The sequence below is a fragment of the Bos indicus genome, chromosome 18, assembly GCF_029378745.1.
Source record: "Bos indicus isolate NIAB-ARS_2022 breed Sahiwal x Tharparkar chromosome 18, NIAB-ARS_B.indTharparkar_mat_pri_1.0, whole genome shotgun sequence".
In the NCBI taxonomy this organism is placed as follows: Eukaryota; Metazoa; Chordata; class Mammalia; order Artiodactyla; family Bovidae; genus Bos; species Bos indicus.
In genome coordinates, this window is record NC_091777.1 from 26902275 (window position 1) to 26926522 (window position 24248).

Sequence of the window (24248 nt, forward strand, 5' to 3'; positions counted from 1 at the left end):
CTGCAGGGAGTCCAAGAGCCCCAGTTTCTATACCAGTCAGGCTGCCATGAAATTCTCCAGGCCAGAAAACTGGAGTGGGTAGCCTTTCCCTTCTCCAGGGGATCTTCCCAACCTAGGGATCGAACCCAGGTCTCCTGCCTTGCAGGCAGGTTCTTTACCAGCTGAGCCACCAGGAAAGCCCAGAATATTGTGGGTAGCCTATCCCTTTTCCAGCAGATCTTCCTGACCCAGGAATCGAACCAGGGTCTCCTGCACTGCTGGCAGATTCTTTACCAAATGAGCTATCAGGGAAGCCCGTTATTACAACATTTCACTAATTAGGTTTTAGTATTCTAAACTTATACTCTGGCAATAAAAGGTGCAAACAGCTTAGGAGAAACATGTTGGTACTACGGGGGAAAATGTAAACTTTACTTCCACGTTAAAAGCCAAAATATGTGGGAAAGTTCTAGTGCTTTCCTATCATTTTCAAGGTAGATGCAAAAAGGCAGGACATATACCTGAATCTGATGTATGAAACATTTCACCTTTATTATACGAAGGTTGGGTAATTTATAAAGCTATGAGTTTTGATCTAAGCCTAAGTTCTTTAGAATGTGATTAACGAACTTGTTACTGTTTATAGTATCATGTGGTAATAGAATCCTTACTGAATAACTCAACTAAAAAATTTATAAGTATAAATATCCTCATTACAATTTGACTAAATTAATGTAATAATGTTTTTCTCTTCCCAGCTCTGGATGTGAAAACAACTTTCACAATTTAGTTTAAGCACTTTTCCTTTATCACAGTGACTCAGAACACCTTACATGCACTAAGGCATGATGAAACTTACAGATAATCTGTACCCCTCCCCACCACTCCTCTTACCTGGAAGCTGTGATGAAAGTCCTCCAATACCACTGAATGCAGTTGTCTGATTTGGGGTTGAAAGGGGTGGAAATGCTTTTGCTGGTGACTGTGGGGTACTGAATGCAGAACCCAAATTTGGAGGAAAGCCCTGCATACTCTGGGTGTGAGGGGCAGCTGAACCACCTATACTAAGAGATGCCATTCCAGCAAGAGGGTCAATCTAAAGAAAAACATTATAAAAACGTATTAAACACACTTCAAGCAAAGGCAGATAAATGACACAGGTAAAGCAATCTTTAGCAATAGCTCTTCAAATGCTTAATAAACTGCAAAACATGATGATGCTTAATCCCCAAACCAAGTGTACCAGTCATTTTTCTTAATATATCACAACTATATCACAGGATCTGTGATACAGCAGGTTTAAAGAGCCCCTGCCAAAGAACCAGAGCCACAATATAAGGGCTATAAAACTTCAAGAATAACATTTCAGATGAAGTTCTCTGAAGCTGTACTACTAAACATTTAGTAGTGACATGGGGCGATCCTTATAATTTCCAATAGGCCCCTTTAATATAAACAAATCTCAATTAAATTAACTTTTAATACAATAAAAGCATTAGAAATTAGAAATCTAGTCAAAACAAATCTTGTCAAACTTTGAGAATCTTGGGGTTGGAGGAGATCAGCTCTAATTTAAAAAACAAAAAACAAGGTATACTATTCATACCAAAAGATTTTATAAAATATCTAATAACTACACTTCTAAACTTCTTAGTTTGTGACATTATTTCAGACTTCTGTGACTATAGAAAATAATATATGATATGCCTTTTATAAAGTGGTCACTGAAGTGGTTCCCTAAGTGCTCTTTCTTAAAATAAACCCCAACCTGCCATTCAATGCAGCTGAAAATAGAAGCGGAATATGTTGCTCCCAGAGAGAAGGGGGTGGTTGGTGTCAGGGAGTAACTTAAATGTACCTTGTTTTTAAAAGAGCAGTTCAGTTGAGAGCTGAAGAGCCCCAGTTATAACAAGTCCTTATGCTCTAGCACTGTTGCTTGGCCCGTGAAGCTACAAACAAGACACATCAGGTTCAAAGGCAGTGCTTATTTCTCAAGTCTGTTATTCTTATTTTAAAAAGAAGCCCTTACCATATACCTAAGTTGTTTTGTATCTTTCCTCTCATAGTCTGTTTAATGATTCAAATCTATTCTCAACCACAATGCCTATTTACAGATCTCCTTTAAGTGGATACTAGACATGCAGTTATCTAAAATGTAATAAATTCAGACAAAAATCTCCTTTGAGTAGACTATTAATGATGATGCAGAAGTTTATTCTATTTCAAATCTATGACCAAATGGAGATGTACCAAATGTAGTGTTCATTTACCTGAACGGGAGAAATGGCGTCCAAGCTGCTAGCACTAGGAGGGCGTCCTTTTGGCATAACTCCCGGTGGTGGCTGCCTGGCCTTGTTCATAACGTTACTGCAATTGGCCACCATGGTGAGGATGGTTTCTGATAACTCCTGAGAAACACTCCTGGAGAGACACGAAAAGAGAAAAATATCATTAATTATTCCCTAGCACACCTAAACAAACAAATCTGGATTTCTAATAAATAGAAAACTTGCTGGAACCTATGGCTCAATTTCCACTATATCCCATGTCTCTCTATCTGTTATTAATCACCAGGATTTTCTGAGCACTGCCTTTCTTGTGAAAATATTTTTTAATAACTCTGAAATTAACAAGCCTTGGGTACACTGCTGCCCATATATTTTGAAATACCGCTCTAAGAAACATTCCATATCCTCAACTACTTCATCAAAAATTATGCACAAAAGTGGATAAAAGTTATCACAGTAAACAGATAAACAATCTTTAGACAAGGTTTTCAGTCAAAAATAAGACATTAATTTAAGTATAGATAAAAATGCCATACATGTAGTCAGTAACTGTATTAGGCAAGCATGTAAAAAACTGACTTCTAAAATGTGAAATAGGCTATACGTTTGACAGGAAAATCCACCTTCCTATCACAGGGTGCTATTGTCTCCTAAAACTGTGGAACCCCTTGCACTCATAAATGCTATGCAAACTTCCTACTGTCTTAGACCTTACCCTCTAAATTCTTAATCATACTGTTGACTCTAAAAAGTAAAAGCAGTCATTCAGACAAGAAAGTTGTTTCTGAGGGGAGGGAGAGGACAGATTAGGATATTTAAAGTACCAAGTAAAACTCTACATTAAACAGTTCAGAGAATTCTCTGGAGGACCAGTGGTTAAGACTCTGAGCTTCCACTTCAGGGAGTGTAGGTTCAATCCCTGGTCAGGGAACTAACATCCCACATGTCATGAGGCACAGCCAAAACAAATAAATTATCTTGCAGATAAGCACAAAACTATGGGGAAATAGACCAACTGCCTCTGGTTATAATAAATGGAGAACTTGCTATGGAGAAAAATTTTATAGCACCTAGCAAAACTGCATATGCCATTTCCCTTTAACCTAACAATTCCACTTCTAGTGGGCCCAAATATACACTGGCAAAGACGATGGATGCAAAATGCTATTCATTGCAACATTATTTGTGATATATAGTGAAAAACAAACTGAATATTCACAAATAGGTACTAGTTCACTAAGGCACAAAACATCTATTTAGTAGAGTGCTGCTGCTACTGCTGCTAAGTCGCTTCAGTCGTGTCTGACCTTGTGCGACCCCACAGACGGCAGCCCACCAGGCTCCACCATCCCTGGGATTCTCTAGGCAAGAACACTGGAGTGGGTTGCCATTTCCTTCTCCAATGCATGAAAGTGAAAAGTGAAAGGGAAGTTGCTCAGTCATGTCCGACTCTTAGCAACCCCATGGACTGCAGCCTACCAGGCTCCTCCATCCATGGGATTTTCCAGGCAAGAGTACTGGAGTAGGGTGCCTTCTCCAAAACAAACAAACAAACAAAAAAACACCCCTTTAAATTAAAAGGAAAACCGTTTCAAAGACTTCTATGCCATGGGTTAATGGCTACAAGTAATAGACAATAATTATCATATTATATTCAACACAAAATGCCTTCAATTGTAAGCCACAGCATTATTTTACATGCTCTACAAAATTAACTGGGTTAATCCTAATTGTAAGAGGTCACCAATGAGATGAATCATCATTTCAGAGATGTTACAATATTAAAACTGTGTAACTTATGATTGATAAAAATGGTTAATTAAAATATTATTCCTTGCTATTGCAGAACTTGCCATAGCTGACAAAATTCCAAACTTAAAGAGACCAGAGTACTAGAAGGAACTCCCATAAATGCTTCACTCACCAATTAGCTACATTTTGCCCTATTTAACCATTTTTTCTATAATATCCACTTCTCTCCAAAACATTTTAGATTAGATACATCATGTATCTTTTATCTCTAAATACTTTATAACCTGTTTTCTAAGAACAAGGTCATTTTCTTACATAACCTTGTAGAACAATAATCATGAAATCCAACGCAAGTTGGGCAAGGATAAAATAAAATAGGCCAAATTCAAATTACATCAATTATTCCCATAATGTCCTCAATGCTCTTTTCCCCCACTTGGATCAGAATCCATTGCACTGAGTTGTCACATCTCTTCTGTTTCTTTAAACTGTCAAGAATTCATCAACTTTTATTTCTCTTTTCTTAAACTTGATTTTTTTACAAAGTAGAAGCCAGTTTTTTGTTTTTATACAATGTCCCCTTGATTTGTGTTTGTCTGCTACTTTGTATTTTGCTGACAGCGAGATTACCACATAACGTACACAACGTTCTCAATGGGTTTTATCATGAGGCACGTGTAGAATGGAGCTGGTGACCTCCTGATCAATAAATTAATGTCGTAAATGTCAGATCCAGCCTTCTCTACTGAAATGTTACTACTTTTCCCCTTTGAGAATCACACAGGTATTCATTTTACTATGCTTCAGAAATTACAAAAAAGAATATATAGGACAGAACAAAAGTGAGGACGGTGGAGTAAAGACCTCTAAATATTCTCTCCTCCATAAAACCAACTAGAACACTAGCCAAAAAAAGGTAGGAGTTGATTTTTCCAAAACTCTAGAAATGAACCAAAAGGCTTTACAACAGTCAAGGGAAGGAATTCCCTGTCAGTGCAGGAATTAAGACTTCTTGCTTTCATTTTACTGCTGGAGCCAGGGATCAATCCCAGGTAGAGCAGCACAGAGTGGCCAAGAAAAAAAAAACATGAGGGGAATTTTTCTTCCAGAAAGATGATTACTTCTTGGTAACAACAGCAAGCTTCATGACATCTTAATTTGCCCAACTCAGAATTAAAACACAATCACAGTGAAAACCAGCAAGCAACCTGACAACCACCAGATCAAGAGGGCTCAGAACTGGGCTGAAACATCTTCCAAGTTCATTCTCAAAGAAATAATCATTATTTCACCTATCTGAGGATTCCCTGTGAGACCACAATGGCCGGGTTGTCTATACTGGACCTAAGAACTGACCCAGGGCAAACAGACTCTTCCTCATGGTTATCTGCAGAAAACATTTTAAAGGTCACTGTTTTAACTTCCTGAATGCCTAAGGTAGAAGATAACAGTCTGACGAAACAACAGGCTAACCAAAAGTTCAAAAGGAAAACTTCAGATGATTCCCATGGGTGGAAATCTGAAAAACTCTCACATTTCCCCAGGAATCTAGAAGGTATGAGGTGTGTGTAGGGTTGTGCTAGCATCTAAAGCTGTGCCACTGCCATGAAAGATCTAAGAAAGCCCAAGTTCTTAGGTTCAAGCCCAAGTTCACCTCAAGCCAACCTTCAGGTTCTGACTAAGAAGCAAGTGAATACCACAGTGGACTTGTCAAGAGACCAACTTAGGGTTAAAGATATGCCTGGACACAGCACATAGAATCACCAGGTGAAGAATAGCTTACTGATTTCAGAGTTTAGTTTAACAAAACCTCCAATCTTAGCTAACCACAAAGCTTATCCAGAGATATCAGTGACCAAAGAGGACAAAGAATACAGATATTACTGAATTCGTTCAGAAAAGAGCATTAACAAAACAAAAAACCCTTGAGTGGGTTTTCGAGAATTGTGATTTCGAGAATTGCCATATTAAACTTTCCAGCTTTCAACCACAAATAGGACATGCAACACACACACATATAACCAAACTAACTAGAAACAGAGGTAAGGAAACTCCCTTCAATGTGAAACGTAACTATAAAACCCATAACTAACATTATAGCTAATGGTCAAACACTGGATACTTTCCTCCTAAATCAGGAACAAGATAAGGTTGTCTGTTCTCACCACGTCTATTCAACTTTAGACTGGAGGTTCAAACAAGAACAATTAGACCAAAAAAAACAATCCAACTCTCTATTCAGATACCATGACTTGTATCAAATATCCAGCAAAAAGCACGACTAAGGCAATGCAAACATCACTGAAAGAAATTAGAGAAAACTAAAGAAATGGGAAGATATCCTAGATTTGTTAACTGGAAGACTTAATACTATTAAAATGGCACTATCCCCCGAGGTGATCTAAAGATTGAACATAATCCTTATCAAAATCCCACTGAGCTATGTAATTTCTCTGCAGAAATGGACAAGCTGACCCTAAAATTCTTATGAAAATTAAGGAACCCAGAATGACCGAAACAATTTTGGAGAAGTAGAAAGCAAAGTTAGAGAACTCACACTTCAATTTAAAAGTTTACTTAAAAGTGAAAGTTATCAAGACAATGTGGTACTGGCATAAGGACAGGCATATAGATCAATGGAATAGAACTAAGAGCCCAGAATAAACTCATATTATGTGCAACTGATTTTTCAGAAGATAGTCCCAAATGGAAAGACCAGTCTCTTCAACAAACAAATCGACTATTCACATGTAAAACCATGCATTTAGGATCCTATCTCACACCACATATTAAAAAATTAACTCAAACAGAGCTCATACTTCAGTAGTATAGTACTTTGGACTTAAAACCCACTGGATTACTTTAAATGCTGTTGTATTTAATCATTCAAACCCTCTTCCTCAAATCAATAATTATCCACACAATCCAGTTCCAGTATTAAATATACTCTTCTTACCCTGCACAAGCTTGTAAACAGGCCAACATTGTCGCGAGGGTTTCTGGAGGAAGTTGAGCACTTTTAGGCTGATCTTTCTCTGGGGCAAGTCCCCCCAAAATAGAAGGACACCGTCTCTTTAAAAAAGTCATACAAGCCTGGATAAAAGGCTCCTGAAAAAGAGAAAGTCTTTCAGTGTATTTGAAACTCATCATTAACTGATTTCAGACTAAGCACTACAACTCAACTCCAGAATATAGTAATAACATTTTGCCATTTTCTTCAGTTATCTTGACCATCAAAACTTAAAAGAAGTAATAAACGGACAAATCCCACTTACTCCATGCTCTCGAATTTTATCTGTGAGCCATTTGTCAAGTTTGAGGTATTCACGACGTGAAGCAAGTGCAGCAAGGTCAATAACAAAGGCAAATGGAGTACCATTTAGCAGCATTGACAAAGCCTAAAGAAAAAGAATATTAGAAACTACGAGTCAAGCAATTGAGTGACTTTTCTGTCCTATTTTCTGTTTCCAGTTTTTATTTTCACAAACAAGTCTAAATAAAATATTGCTAATATTTTCTTAATCATAATTTTTTAAACAAAACAGCTTAGTGTATATCAATGGTAACACTTGTCCCTAACTATACGATCACATTTCAAAGACAAACACATGACTTTACCTTCACAATAAACTTTACCCTGTGTTTTTTCAAATAAACCTAAAGCAAAGCAAAACACAAAGCATGAAAAATTATCTTTATCTGTTAAAAAAAAAAAAATCTAAACTCAGGCTTCCTCTAAGTACAACTACACCACCAGTACTGTGTACATCAAATCAAAGACATCAAGAATCAGACTATTTGTCAAAAGAATCCGTTAATGCTAATGAAATCTGTAGAAAAGTCGATAGCCAATCAGTTTCTCCAAAAATTGTATCTCACAGATTACATCTAAGAAGATGTCAGTATCACTTATTTTAAAACAGCCCTTTAAATATCATAGAAGACCAAACAAAACTCAGTGAAATGTAAATGAAAACATTTTTACACTTCTAAAGAACCACTCTTCTTCCAACCTCTTTCTACCTATAAGGAAAAACTAAATCTCATCCATTCTAGCTTAGAGTTACATGTGACTTATTCCTAAGACACTTGGAATTTTTATCATCAATAAATAAAGCGTTCTCTGTCCCTTCAAACTCACCTTCAAGTCCTGGGCCACATCAAGTATTCGAGACAACTTGGCCTGGTCATACTGCTCCCCTCGCATGTACCATTCTGCCATTGCATGCATGATAAGTTGGCGGATTGAGGGAGACTGTCCCTAAGAAAAGAAAAAAGGGAGTTAAATAGCAATACTACTACTAACCATTTTGATACGCTGTTGCAACTGCTATTACAAACGCTGATTTCACCTGTACTCATGTAAAATTGAGCTGTATCAGTGCAAATGATAAAGCATTGATTACAGTGACTTGTGTGTTGTGGGGGGAGGGGTGTTATTTCCACATCTTCCAAATGATGCCTACCCATAAACCCTTAGGTCATATACTCACTACAACAAATCTGTCCTATAAAACACTTTCAAAGACAATATATGATGTGAACATGAGGGTGCATCAAATTTACATGATCCCTTAAATTCAATTACATATTACTGGCCTATAAAGACAAAACAGTGTTCAGCAGAAAACAGCCTGTCTTTGCAGTTGAATGGTAATTTAGCTAATGTCTCTCAGAGAAGCAACAGCAATCTAAATCTACTATCTAAACCACTTTCCAGTAACTGTCTCAGAGTGACAGAAAGCCCAAGTGAGACACGTATCTAATCAGGAATGGTGATGCATGTCCCTTCACTGTGCCCTCTCTCACAGATTTATTGAGAAAAGTCTAAGAAGGCCTACGCTTCAAACTTCTGGTTAAATGTTTGATAAACACTTTGTAAACTCTTATCTATCATGTGATTTCAGTCTCCAGCAATGCAGGTGGCCCGAGGAAAGGAATGGAACCAAGGCTAATGTTTTCCAAGTTTTATCTGGTATATAACGAATAATAGCAGGAATATCTTAAAGAGGGGAAATTGGTATAAAGGGGAAAACAACTGCTTTTTCTTAAAGCCTCTACATATATCTGCATTTAAAATGCAGGCTACTGGGGAGGAGGGGAAGATCAATGGACAGAAGAGTATTTACTTGTCAAATGCATCCTACAAAATTGGGTGGGGGGGCACAAGGGCTTGAAAACTCAGCAGGAACCAAAATAAAAAATTTTTTTTTAAATTTTATTTTATTTTTAAACTTTACAAATTGTATTAGTTTTGCCAAATATCAAAATGAATCCGCCACAGGTATACATGTGTTCCCCATCCTGAACCTTCCTCCCTCCTCCCTCCCCATACCATCCCTCTGGGTTGTCCCAGTGCATTAGCACCAAGCATCCAGTATCGTGCATCGAACCTGGACTGGCAACTCGTTTCATATATGATATTATACATGTTTCAATGCCATTCTCCCAAATCTTCCCACCCTCTCCCTCTGCAACAGAGTCCATAAGACTGTTCTATACATCAGTGTCTCTTTTGCTGTCTCGTACACAGGGTTATTGTTAGCATCTTTCTAAATGCTGGATTTAAAGTACAATTATGTCAATTCAATTGATCTGTGATATTCTCTCATTTGCTATTAAGAAGTAAAATGAGAACCTTCTGTTTCTATTAAGCTCTGTACTGGTACCCTAGCGATACAGTTTTCATAATACTGAATTTTTTTTTTAATTGTCTAGCCTCCTTGCTCTTTCAAGTTTTATACTTAATACCTACATGATGCTAAAAGATAAAATAAATTTTACGGAAGTGTGACTTTCTCAGAGTGTCAGGATTCCAAGGTTGACAATTTCTCTAGTTGAACATCATCAAAAGAATGTCTATTATGCAGAAATAGAATTACAGATGTAGGAAACTAACACAGTTATGGGGGGTGGGGATTGGGAATGACATATACACACTACTATGTACAAAAGAGAGATAACTAAATAAGAACCTACTGTACAGCAAAGGAAGCTCTACTCAACACTCTGAAATGGCATGTATGGAACAGAATCTGAAAGAATGAATATGTGTACGTATAACACTCACTTTGCTGTACACCCAAAACACAAATCAACAAAAAAGTTTTAATGTTGATTATTAAGACAAAGAAATGGTCGTATCTTACCTGTCCATGCCATGCATAGTGCAAAATTATAGCTGAGTTAGGGTGGTTTCCAAGGAAAATTGGCATCAGAGTGGAGATGAGTTCGTGGCGCAAGGTGTGCCAGGAGGTGTTGATTTGTAATAAGGCCAATACCAGCATGTCTGGACAGTGTTTGATAGGGAAGCTGAAGAGCTGTTTGACTTGCTCATATTGCCCTACCTCTGCGAGCCTTAGCAGAGATTCAATCAAATCCAAGCTCTTCCTAACAAGAATGGAAATAAGATAATCTGTCAGTGAAAATCTAAGGACACAAAATCCATTTTCCAAATAAATGATACCAGCTATCAAGACAAAACCAAGTTGCTGTCATCTTTAGTATTTGAAAAATATTTAAATTGGTGCTGATTCATCTCAAATATATAATGCTGGCATGCTTTCAAACTAACTTTAAAAGCCGTCCAAATTAACAAAATAAGTGATGAAGGAGTAGACGTGACTGACCATTTGCATAACCACGGACCTCCTCACCATGAAAAACTTTTTGTGATTAGAGTGAAAAGTAAAAATATCAGAGTTTACAAACAGTCAAAAATTCAATAAAACATAAACACAACAAACATTCTACATAAAAATACAGCCTGACTCACACAACACTGCAAATCAACTGTATTTCAATTTAAAAAGAAAGCCCAGCCAGAACACTTACTTTGGTAACACAGTTTTAACTTACGTGCCCCCTCTGATGTCTATACAAGTTCAGAAGTAATCAATACCTCCTATGAATTGGAAGCTAAATGTGGTTGGCTTCAGCCAAGCCTCAAATCTTACTAATCCTAGTCCATAAAAACTATGGGATAGAGATCAAATTAAACACCATGAGGAAATAGATACCCTATATCATAGGGAAGACTACAGGATGCTATTTTTCCATTAAATCAATGGTCAAGAATTATATTAAAAAAAAAAAAAAAGGAGGAAGACTCATAGAATGAAAGAAACTATGTACTTAGACCTTGTGTGGACTCCCAATCATACAAAGTGTTATAAACCATTTTTGAGACAATTAGGGAAACCTGAATATACAGCTGTATCAAGGAGTTATTAAATATATAATGACATTTCAGTTTTATAAATTGGAAAGAGGTTTTTATCTGTTAAAATGAAGAAACACTACCATACACATTAATCTTAACAGGAAGGGAAAAAAAAAAAAATCAACCAACCCAGCAGATCCAACACTGGCTACCACCTGGACATCTGGGGAATCGATACACTTTAGAACAGACCACTGCTTCAGAACAGGGATCAGCAAACAACATTCACAGGCCCAATCTCACACTGCCTAATTTTTGTAAATACTGTTTTGCTGGAATAGAGTCACACTCACTTTTATACTGTGCTACAATTTAAGAGTTAAGTAGTTGCACAGAGACCATCTGGCCTGCAAAGCCACATATTAAACCCTTTACAGGGAAAATTTACCATCCTTTGTCTTGTAAGATGATGTCAATAGGGCTTTGTGCGTGCGTGCATGCTAAGTAGCTTCAGTCGTGTCTGACTCTGTGTGACCCTATGGACTGTAGCCTGCCAGGGTCCTCTGTCCATGGGGATTCTCCAGGCAAGAATACTGGAGTGGATTGCCATTTCCTACTCCAGGGGATCTTCCCAACCCAGGGATTGAACCCACATCTCTTAAGTCTCCTGTATTCTCCGGAGGGTTCTTTACTACTGGTGCCACCTGGGAAGCCCAATAGGGCTTTATACTGACCTAAAACGAACAGCCACAACACGTCCTCCTCCCTCCCCCTCCCCCCAAACACTAACTGTTCATGTTGAAAAAGTGTCCCAGTAGAGTATGGTTGAAAAAAATGGAAAAAACATTATAAAGTAGATGTCTTTGAGGACCAAAGCAGCCCATGGCCACTCCCTATAGCCATGAGTGTATTTTAATAGTAATGCACATCCATCCCTCAGAGAGGAATGACTTAAGTTTCAGGAGAAACCAACTCAGCCAGTCAGATTTTCCCTCAGAAATTTGGAATTGAAACTCAGAGAAAATAGATAATTAACTTAAAGTTTGAGATTTCATGAGTTGGCCACTTTGAGCCACTTACAAAAGCAAGCAAGCAAAATCTACAGAGAAAAGAAAGGGATTTAACCCTAATAGAGAAGTGCAAATCTCCTTCTAACGTGTCTGATAGTTTCAGAAAATATACAATGGCAGATATTACAAGAAGAAAGATGTGTCTAGTGATAAGGGGACTAAATAGAGATTTTCACCCAAGAACACCCTACTATATAAAATTTAGGGTAAGCAGGCTTGCTAAAAATACTATTTCATTTAAACCTTTAACTATGTAGTTGGCTAACTATTAATCTTATATTTCAAAAAAGTAGAAGTGATCCTTTCAAGAAAAGCTAGATGAAGAGTGTTTACCATGTGGCAATTTCTCGATTGTCATCCTCTGGTGGTGCTTTCAGAATATCAGTGGCAACAGTATGACAGGGATAGTCGGCAAAACAGAAGATCTCTGGATTTATAAGGGAATGCTGAATGAAGGAGAGCTGGAAAAAGAGAAAAAAGTCCTTACTACCATAAATGACTGTGGATGTTAAAAAACTGAAACATTTTAACAAAGCAATTTCAACCTTAAGGTTATCAGAAATTTCCCTTTAAAATCTTAATTATTTGATCTTTCAAAACCACAGGTAATTCAGACAAAATAAGGTGCATGATGACCCTGGAGACAAACATCCTTAAAATACTGGGAAATCAGATGGATTGCTACACTTCAGCTGAGTCTGGTATTAAACTATAATAATGTTTCTTCAAAATTCACGGGAGTCTCTGCTTTTCTGAGCAATGCAAAACAAATTCTATTTTAAAACAATATTTTAATCAAAGGATAGATGTCACTATGTTAGTTGTTATTTTGTGTCTCTTCTATAGCTAAACACTATTCACTTACCTGGCCTTCTGCGTGTTTCCAAGGTCTGTATATGAGATCTACAGGGAACACTTCCATACCCAGACCCCTTTGAATGCCATAGACTACATTATGAAGTCCTTTACTATCACGAATTTGAAACCCAGGATGGTCCAGTTCATAAGTTACTTCCTTGAAATTCAAACTCGGGTTCTAAAAAAGAAAAGCACTTCAAAGTTTAAAGAACAAAAGTGCACATATTTTGATTGCTTTATCCAAAGAGTCACATTAAATCTTTAGTTCAATCAAGATGGTAATAGTCTAATTATAGACACAAAATCATCTAAATCTTTCCGGCATTACCAAAAAGTCTTAGAAGAGGTATATTCCTTTTTAAAAAAATTTTTATTTTTATTTTGGCTGTGCTGGGTCTTCATTGTACCACATGGGCTTAGCTGCCCCGCAGCATATGGGATCTTAGTTTAGTGACCAGGGATCGAATCTGTATCTCCAGCACTGCAAGGCAGATTCTTAACCCGTGGACCACCAGGGGAGTCTCAGAAAAGCAAATTCTTAATATTCAAAATAAACCAGCTCTACTAGTAAGTAACTCCAATCTTTCAGCAAGCAACTCCAACCTTTCAGCTCATGATATACTTCTGAATATATATGAGGACATAATGGGGAAATCTCTCTTCCTCTACTTTAGTGCAATGAACACGCCCATCCCGATAATGCCTCTTCTTTACAGTAAGACTTCATTACTTTGGAACAAAGTGGCAAAGATAAACCAATTATCCCAAATGTCAATCTTAAAGATCTCCCCTAAAAGTATCTCAATGTATGTATCAGGAAAAGTGATCTAAATTCTTTATGACAAAAAGACTAAAAATACTCTATTCAAAAATGTTTTATGAAAAGGTATTCATAAAAGCAGTATGAGATTCCTTAAAGAAACACAAAGCACAGGAAACAACTTTAGAAGATCATTTACCAAACACTCTGCACCAAGCAATAAGAATATTTTGTGCTTGGGACTTCTCTGGTGTCCCAAGTGGGTGTCCCAGTGGTTAAGACTTTGAGCTCCCAATGTCAGGGGCACAAGCTGGATCGCTGGGTGGGAGACTAAGATCCTGCATGCCACATCGTGTGGCCAAAATGGAAAAAAAAAGAATATTTTGTGCTTGAAAGGGAAAAAAAAAAAGGATGTGCATACTTCAAAATTAAATCTCCAACCAAAACATCATATCCAATTTAGTTTTGCTTTAAGGTGACTTCTCTGAAGACTTGCTTTGTATACAGTACAAAGAGTAAACCTCAGTTGGGGTATTCACTCTAAGGCAACAATAGCATTCAGAGGTGAGATTTTTTTCTACAGTTTGTTTCAAGGACTGAATGTGACAGAACAGAATCATAAATATACTATTAAATAGCATTCCTAGAAAGAGGTTAAGTTTGGAAAGTCCACAGGTATGCCCCTATGGTTTCCTCCTTCCATCTTGGGTAGTAAAAAAAAAAAAAAACAAACAAATTATTAACCCAATGTATGTCTGAAATTGTCCTCTGCTCCCTGTCTACAAAAAAATATACAGAAACTCAAATACATGAGAAGAAAAAGGAAGAGGAAAATATTACTAATTCAACTATTCAAATCCACACTGAAGGTATTTAATTTATAGCCTTTGCACTCTGAAATCAAAACAACATAGGTTCAGATAACATGGAACACTGTCCTTGTCTACAATAAAAAAAAAAAAAAAAAGAGTATCATCAATAAGGCAATAAACTACTGAGATGAAACAGAGAGAAAAGCATGTTTTCATTTTATAGACAACCACAGGTTAAGAACAAATTAATAACTGGTTATCCATAAGTGATAAAACTGTGATTTTATTTTGCCTTTCTTTCATTTCACTTTCCAAATTTTCCGCCATGATCATGTTATTTTTTAATAGGTTTGAACACCATAAATCCATCTACTATTAAAATAAAAGGAAAACCCTTTGATGTTAAGGTCATAAAGAGAATGGTATGATTCCCTGTTATTCAGTTCTGTCTCTAAGTTACATATGTGGAAAACTAAAACTGAAATATAGGACAGACAAATGACCTGACACCTTACCAAGAATGTTATGTGTGTGTATGTAGTCGTTAGCCTCATATGTAGTTCCCTGACATTTTATGAACAAGCCTGGAATATTACACCTTGATCTTGACTCCACACTCCTTTTTAATAACTAGAAGTTTTACCCTTGTATTTAACATTTCAACATTTTAGGAGAGGTACTTTTTATTTGGGAGCCAATTATTTAGCTTATGGATATTCCAGAAGTAGAACTAGTAAGAGATGTACTGATTTTTATTATTCCTATCCACCATAAACAAAGTTGGCAGGGTTTTTGTACACCTTCCAGAAAACATTCAGACTTTCTTTCTCCTCAATAATTCTTCATATAATCATTATTTTGTAACAAATTCATCCTTCCCCAAAAACCACACACTAACTGCCAGCCAATCATCTCATCAGTGTGATTCAGAACTGCATAGCAACAATTCATTATGAACAAAGCCAGAGTTTGACTATGTGCTATTTCCAGTACATAATTACTTCTGATGTTTCATTACATTTAAGCCAATGAAGTCAGAAATTACAAAACAGTGCAGCCCTCATTCAGCTAGGCACTTTACTCATTAAAATTTTCATTCTCTGGGCTATACCTTACTAATATCATAAATATACGACATTACATGTACTCACCAGTTCTTTGAGAACATCGATCAAGACTTCTACATTCCATGTGTGTGCCTGTGCTCCATCACTTTTATCTTTCCCATCACTCCAGATTCCACTGCCAGGAGCAGAGATACTCTGTAGGAGTAAAAAATGAATTAAACAAAGCCAACTACTGCATGTGTTCAGCTCGGGTTGATAGAACAATCATACTGACTTAATAAAATAAAAAGGGTAGGACATTAATTCACTTTGTAAAATAGTTGATTGCCACACTTACCTGTAATGGAATTCCGTCTGTTAATCCTGAATGAGTTCGAGCCATCATTCCTAAAACCCTTGCAACCTGGGCAGCTGTGACCTCCCGAACACCAAACTGCATGATTATATTGCGACATTCTTCAATACTGAAACAAAAATTTAACTTCAGAAAAATAGCACCCTCAACACCAAGGTTAAGAAACACTCATATGAGTCTTTGAGTGAAATCACTAGTTTTACTAACATAGAGTAATACACTTCATTTCTTCTTACTTTCACATAGCAAGTAATGGAAAAAATGCCCAGTTAAGAAAAAAGTTTAAAATACTGATTAAAGAAGGAAATATGAATTAAGAGTAGTATTTTTCAAAAAGAAACAAAATTATCCTCCTCAATCTTTGAATATCAGTATTTTAAAGAATAACGATTTATACCAATCAAGGGTTATTCTGATATGTACAAAGCCTTGAAAATGTACTTTTTTTCACTTTGCATCAACAGAAGTTTTATGCCAGACACATATATACACATAAGAAATACACTTTCAAACTAAGTGGAAATGTGATTTGAGTTTTAAAAATATTAAATGTTACACATAAAGTCAAACTAAAGCACATAAATGCCCTTAATAATATATTCTCAGAAGAAACATTAATAATCCACTGTTTAATAGTCTTAAGTGCTACCATTAGGGTAAGCAATTTCCTCTGATGCCCCTGGAAAGTGGGGAAAATATTTGAAAGGCAGGGTATGAAAGGCTAGAAAAGGAAGACTGTAAAAATCAAGGCACAGTGAGGAAACTGAGGGTGGGAGGAGGCAGAAGCAAATCAGGCATGCTGGATGGGACACGATCCCATTAACACTTGCTGCAATGCCCTTTCTCTCTCAAAAGCTAAAAATGCATAACATGCCAACTAGGCTAGGAACCCCTGTCTGTAAATGTGAGCAATTAGGGGGGATGGATAAGTAGAAATTTAGCCACCAAAACACTAATAGGTGGCAGCAAAACTAATATGTGGAAGATTGAATTTAGAAGCAAAATTCTTGAGAGGCAAAGATAACACATCAAGGAATCATCAGGAACTTGCTTTAAAAAATGACATTGTACTTGTCCTAAGAGTAATCAGAGGTTTAAAATGCCTTCCTACCAACCTTGCACAAAAGCCATAGCCCACTTCTTGCATAAAATCAGCCAAAGAGCTCTCCATCATGGTTTTAGCTACCCCTCCGGAATCAGGCAGGATTCTGTCCATTAGAATGTCCCGTTTTTCAGGGTATAAAAGTGGTGCAAGCACCACAGGACAGCGTTCCTGGGGAAAATCTGAGAAAAGGAAGAAGATACTTATAACTGCTATATTGATTAAAAACGAACTGTCCTCTTTAACTCTCTAAAAGTCCCTCAAACCTGAGTCTTTGACAAGTTCATACTCAAAGCAAAGTTTATTCAGTTTATTCAGCTAGCCCAGTCCAAACTATGACTTCAACACCAATTCTAAAATTTGAATGTTCCTTTGTCATATATAATGGTCATGAGTATATTTTTAATTCTTTTAGATCCCATTATCCATTGACATTGACTAAGTCACACCCTATCAGTTCAGTTCAGTTCAGTCGTGTCCGACTCTTTGCGACCCCACGAACCACAGCACACCAGGCCTCCCTGTCCATCACCAACTCCTGGAGTCCACCCAAACCTATGTCCATTCAGTCGGTGATGCCACCCAACCATCTCATCCTCTGTCATCCTCCTCTCCTGCCCTCAATCTTTCCCAGCATCAGGGTCTTTTCAAATGAGTCAGCTCTTCACATCAGGTGGCCAAAGTATTGGAGTTTCAGCTTCAAGACAGTCCTTCCAATGAACACCCAGGACTGATCTCCTTTAGGATGGATTGGTTGGATCTCCTTGCAGTCCAAGGGACTCTAATTCTTCGGTGCTCAGCTTTCTTTATAGTCCAACTCTCATACCCATACATGACCACTGGAAAAACCATAGCCTTGACTAGACAGACCTTTGTTGGCAAAGTAAATGTCTCTGCTTTTCAATATGCTGTCTAGGTTGGTTGTAAGTTCCCTTTCAAGGAGTAAACATCTTTTAATTTCATGGCTGCAATCACCATCTGCAGTAATTTTGGAGCCCAGAAAAATAAAGTCAGCCACTGTTTCCCCATCTATTTGCCATGAAGTGATGGGACCAGATGCCATGATCTTCGTTTTCTGAATGTTGAGCTTTAAGCCAACTTTTTCACTCTCCTCTTTCACTTTCATCAAGAGGCTCCTCAGTTCCTCTCCACTTTCTGCCATAAGGGTGGTGTCATCTGCATATCTGAGGTTATTGATATTTCTCCCAGCAATCTTGATTCCAGCTTGTGCTTCTTCCAGCCCAGCGTTTCTCATGATGTACTCTGCATATAAGTTAAATAAGCAGGGTGACAATATACAGCCTTGACGTACTCCTTTTCCTATTTGGAAGCAGTCTGTTGTTCCTATATATCACTATATAGTTCACACCCTATATATCACTCTAAAATGTCACACAGCGCTATCAATTCCCATGCAAGGAAGGCATCAGAAACAACTGGTACATCCATGTCTTTTCATTTCACTGACAAGTGGAAAACTTCCTATTACTGAGAAAGTTAATGCAGTTTAAAATTATATAAATTTTAATATAATTATATAAACATTAAGAAAACAATAATAACAGTGAAAATGGATAGTGGCTAGTCCACTATAAGATTTGTTTTAAAGATCTCTGAAAGGAAGATGGCAATAACAGAACCAGGAGTTATCTTAGCACAACAATGCCAACAGCCGAAGAGGTAAAGTCGGTATATCAAAAGTGATCAACTTATTTCAACCAAAAAGAACATGCCACAATACCATAGTCTCTGTATCCCATAAAAGGGAAAAATCTGACCACATGGAAATACACCAAGTCCAAACTGAGATGGCACTTAGATAACAAGATTGTCAGTGAAGTGCTCTTCGCATTATACTGTTTCTATAACGAGGCTTTTGTCACTAAAATACTCTCTTCCTTCTCAAAGATTATCAACTTAACAGAAAGGTAAATCGCTGTCTTCATTTGTATTCTAAAATCCCTTTGCCATGTATATTCATCCAAAAAAACCATCTTTTGTCTCATCTTTTATAGGCTACAGACAGTCTTTTTACCTCTGCGCAGCGTCTTAAGAAAAGCGTCTATCTGTTCCTGTCCAACTCCAAAGGCTCCCTTCTGCCCAAAGAGGAGATGGGACAGGAGGAGGTGTAGGACCTCTATTGCTATATCTTGGAAGCCACCTTCCTGATTTCCACTGACGTCTGCGTCAATGTAAGAACGCAGAAGATCTGGAAGCTTCTGTTTGATAAACTGGGCAGCTAGAAGGGTAAACAAACAAATAAACAAACAAACAAAACAAGTTATTTTTGCACCACAACAGGTCAGAAGTCACATACCATCAAAATGTAGATAGATGACCATCATTCTCATTCACCAACTCACCCTTCACCCTCTGTATTTTCACAGCTCTAGCTGGCAGACATAAAATAAAAGACCAATTGCCAAGGGCTTGGTGAGGGGGTAGAGAATTTTTGGACAGGTACAGAGCTTCAGTTTTTTAGAACAAAGAAGTTTCAGACATCCATTACATAACAATGTGAACAGTTAACACTAATGAATTATACATTTGAAAATGGTTATGAAGGCAGATTTTAATGTGTTTTTACTATATACACACACACATAAAGGAGATCAAACAAAAATAATCATACTCTCTAAACTAAGTTCAAGATTCAGAAATCCACAGATTTTAAAGACTCTAACCTCACTACAGGAAAGAAGAACTTACCAAAACCTCTGAGATCTGTGCTGGAAGAATTCAAGAGGGCAAGGCCAAAAATTACCTGAAAGAAGAAGGGTCAGATTGACCAAAGAGTACAAATAGTTGCTTTATTTCTAATTCTGTCTATCTCTTTTCTTAAATCACTTACCTCTTGTACTTTGCTTAACTTGAGAACTTTACTCAGCTGGGCAAATAAGTGGGGTGCAGGCTTTAAACTCTGAAACAAACCAAACTTTATTTTAAAATAGGAACATACAATTTTCAGATCCATAAAAGCATCTGTTCACCCAATTACGGTGCTGCATAGGAGTGACAAATCTGTACTGAGGCTAGCAACAGTTGTGGAACTGTGTTCTGACAAGCTTAAGCCTTGATATGACCTGGTTTTATTAAGATTCTAATTATTATCAAACTACCTTGACTTTTTTAGAAAGCTATAAAACCCTCCAAAGTAAGTATTTGAAGTTTTTTAATTAAAATATGATATGAGATCAAGGATTAAGGCTTTTTTACAACATCTAATAAGATATCACATCTTAGGGCTACTAAAAGGAATACCAACCTTCTGATAGTGCAATGGATTATCAATGGCATAGGACAGCGTCGAGATAAAATTTGGCTTCGTAATCAGTGACGCACACTCCTGAATCAGAAACTGAGTCTTTAAAAATAAAAAATAAAATTTCATTAGCACTCAGTCATTATCTTGCATAAACAGAAACAGCGTTGCTCAGAACATTAAAGGGTAACCTGATACTGTATACTGTTCCTACATTATCAAAATCAGCTCTTTAAAAATCCCACTGAAACTACCAAAGTCTATTAACAAGAAGTGTTACCAAAACCTCTGTAGGACAGAGTCCATTGACAAGGTCACCATAATATCATGTAATATCATGACAAACTGCTCCCAAATTGAGAATCAAGCCATAGAACTCAATCTAGGACAAGAGATCTTTCTGCCTGACTTACTTGTCAAGCAGGACTGCCCTACAGTCCCGCTTCCTTCAGGCAGGTCTCATTCCCAGTTCTCTAAGCCTGAATTGTGTAGCTATAATGGTCTGCAGCCAGGCAAGACAAGAGAAGGACAAGAAAAGGAGAAGTCCCTCTATCTTTAAGCCATTCAGCTAAGATTATTTCTGGATCTTATTTGTATGTGAGATCTGCTATGCAACTAGGCCCAAAATGCAACTCAGGGAACAATCAGATCTAAGTGAATATATACTGTGTAAGCCCCAAATACCTGATGAAAATCTTTGCCACTACTTTTACCATCGCCACTGAAATCCACATGCGAAAATAGGCAGCGTAATAAATGCCTGTCTGCCTCAGGACCGTGCCGATTCACAATCTAAAAAGACCAAAAATACGAGTTTGTAGTCAAAACTGAGTGATTTTTTTTTTTAATTCACCTCTAGGACAACATCCCAAATTACTTAACTGTTCATTCTGGAATAAGAGTTCTAGGAATTGAGATGGAGGTGCCAATATTTTGTGATTAAATATTTTTAAAATGCTCCCTACAGGCACTAGCAAGAAGGAAAGAAAAACAAAAACTACCAGGAATTAGCCCCACCTAATTGTGTTCTCTGATTCCCCTCTATATCAAAAGCATCAAACAGCACAAATGACACACTGAAGTTGTAAGGCAACAAGTTTATAACAAACTGCACTCGTGGGAGCCTCATTTTTTCTGTCCATTGTTGTTTTTACCCTAAAGAGTATAACCTAAAATCTAACACAACTGCGATTTTTATAATAATAGCCCACATGGAAAAGCCCTAAAGGAACTGATCTAATTATTAGTACTGGCCCTGAGCTTCTGGCTGTTGCTCAAATTTACCAATGCTATTCCCTATAACTAAAAAACTCCAGATATCTACAAATTGGTTTGTCTTCTCACCTCCTTTAGGTTTCTGCTCTAAAGTCACTTCATCAGTGAGAGGTTTCCTAATTACCCTCCCTAAAACAGCAATATGACCTGCCATCATCACCCCTCACCCTGCTTTACTTCTCTCCATGGTACTTACCATCACCAGATAATTTTCTATTTTCTACATCTCACTAGACTATAAGTGAGAACTGGGAATTTATATATCTGTGTTCATGTCATATCTAGTCAAGAAAAGAGCTTCAGTTCAGTTCAGTCGCTCAGTTGTGTCCGACTCTTTGCGACCCAATGAATCACAGCACACCAGGCCTCCCTGTCCATCACAAACTCCCGGAGTTCACTCAGACTCACGTCCATCGAGTCGGTGATGCCATCCAGCCATTTCATCCTCTGTTGTCCCCTTCTCCTCCTCCCCCTAATCCCTCCCAGCATCAGAGTCTTTTCCAATGAGTCAACTCTTACGCATGAGGTGGCCAAAGTACTGGAGTTTCAGCTTTAGCATCATTCCTTCCAAAGAACACCCAGGACTGATCTCCTTTAGAATGGACTGGTTGGATCTCCTTGCAGTCCAAGGGACTCTCAAGAGTCTTCTCCAACACCACAATTCAAAATCATCAATTCTTTGGCACTCAGCTTTCTTCACAGTCCAACTCTCACATCCATACACGACTACTGGAAAAACCATAGCCTTGACTAGACAGACCTTTGTTGGCAAAGTAATGTCTCTGCTTTTGAATATGCTATCTAGGTTGGTCATAACTTTCCTTCCAAGGAGTAGTGAAAAGTGAAAGTGAAGTCATGTCTAACTCTTTGCGACCCCATGGACCATAACCTACCAGGCTCTTCTGTCCATGGGATTCTCCAGGCAAGAGTACTGGAGTGGGTTGCCATTTCCTTCTCCAGGGGATCCTCCCAACCCAGCGATCGAACCTGGGTCTCCCACATTGCAGGCAGACGCTTTACCATCTGAGCCACCAGGGAAGCCAAGGAGTAAGCGTCTTTTAATTTCATGGCTGCAATCACCATCTGCAGTGGACACTGTTTCCACTGTTTCCCCATCTATTTCCCATGAAGTGATGGGACCGGATGCCATGGTCTTCGTTTTCTGAATGTTGAGCTTTAACCCAACTTTTTCACTCTCCTCTTTCACTTTCATCAAGAGGCTTTTGAGTTCCTCTTCACTTTCTGCCATAAGGGTGTGTCATCTGCATATCTGAGGTGATTGAAAAGAGCTTAGCACAATGTATATGTAGAGTAATCATCTGTCTATTAAACAGCACATTAACAGACTCCATGAGCCAAAAGATTCGTTCTGGGTTTTTAGTATATTATCTGTATGAATGCTTTGGATTACTTTATAAAAAACAGTGCACCTATTCAAACAGTTTAACATATTAAAAAGAACATGAAAAATTTTTGCGGGAGACATAAAAGATTACTTTTAACACAAAAGACATAATTGTCAAACTCCTAAGTAAAAGATGGTGGAGCTAAGACTACTTTTTCCCTATTCTAGCCTCTCATATTAAAAAAAAAAAAAAAAACACTTCAGTGACTTCTTTGGTCATCCAGTGGTTTAAGAATCTGCCTACCAATGCAGGGGACATAAGCTCAATACCTGGTCCAAGAAGATCCCACATGTCACGGACCAACTGATACCATGTGCCACAACTACTGAAGCCTGTGCACCTAGAGCTTGTGCTCTGCAACAAGAGAAGACACCACAGTGGGAAGCCAGGACACCACCACTAGAGAAATTCCACACAGCAACAAAGGCTCAAGGAAGGAAGGAGGCAATTTTTTTTTTTTTTTTAATTTAAAATAGGGTCAAAGGACTTGGAAGCTGATAAGAATAAGCTTTCAGTGGCCAAAGAGGATAATGGATGAATATCAAGAATACTTTCAATGGCTTCAAACACATCAAATATGTTAAAAAATACGCAGATTTCTAATATTAAAAAACCATTCATTGGTCTTATTTGGAGGCTAGGAAACAAGTCATTTTGAAAACTGGCAAACAGAATCAAGCCCTTCCTCTATATAAATCATACTTCAGGCAACCAGACAATTACAGGTGGTAAGGGCAAGTTTCCATTTACAGAACTATTTCAACTAATAAAAAATGCTAACAATTAGAATGTTACCACTTTGCAATCCTTAACAATCAATGAATCCAGTCAATGAACAAAGCCTGACAAAAATCACAAAAATAGAGACTAGACATTATGAACTCCTAATTAAGTAAAGTATACACTGCCACCCATAAAACTGTCCTAAGGGAGAAAAAAATCTTAATCTGATTAAGCTCCCAAATTTAATTATCAATTTATAGCAAAGTAAAGAACATGTAAAATACCACCCTGGGAATGTAATCAGCAATATTCAGACAGTGGATAACTACCGGACAATCTGATTTCTTTAACAAAATAACTGCAAGGGTGGGGGGGTT

At 37.5% G+C, this 24248-nt stretch overlaps 1 protein-coding gene and 1 non-coding gene across 10 annotated transcripts in view; both read right to left on the reverse strand.

Annotated features, from left to right (window-relative positions):
- The window catches only part of CNOT1 (CCR4-NOT transcription complex subunit 1), an 82991-nt gene that overhangs the window by 29890 nt on the left and 28853 nt on the right, over positions 1-24248 (reverse strand). For all 9 annotated transcript variants that reach the window (XM_019978866.2, XM_070770674.1, XM_019978867.2 and 6 more), the window contains exons 3-18: positions 21152-21259; positions 20471-20569; positions 20057-20125; positions 19915-19969; positions 19241-19444; positions 17219-17387; positions 16086-16212; positions 15833-15943; positions 13117-13287; positions 12585-12712; positions 10169-10409; positions 8161-8280; positions 7295-7417; positions 6976-7127; positions 2250-2400; positions 874-1075 (exon numbers count right to left, since the gene is read on the reverse strand). In XM_019978866.2, the coding sequence (XP_019834425.1) occupies positions 874-1075; positions 2250-2400; positions 6976-7127; positions 7295-7417; positions 8161-8280; positions 10169-10409; positions 12585-12712; positions 13117-13287; positions 15833-15943; positions 16086-16212; positions 17219-17387; positions 19241-19444; positions 19915-19969; positions 20057-20125; positions 20471-20569; positions 21152-21259 (2230 nt within the window). The remainder of the gene's footprint in view (positions 1-873; positions 1076-2249; positions 2401-6975; positions 7128-7294; positions 7418-8160; positions 8281-10168; positions 10410-12584; positions 12713-13116; positions 13288-15832; positions 15944-16085; positions 16213-17218; positions 17388-19240; positions 19445-19914; positions 19970-20056; positions 20126-20470; positions 20570-21151; positions 21260-24248) is intronic.
- Positions 1830-1965, reverse strand: LOC139177391 (small nucleolar RNA SNORA50). The gene has a single exon (XR_011561837.1). It is a non-coding gene; the product is annotated as a small nucleolar RNA SNORA50 (small nucleolar RNA).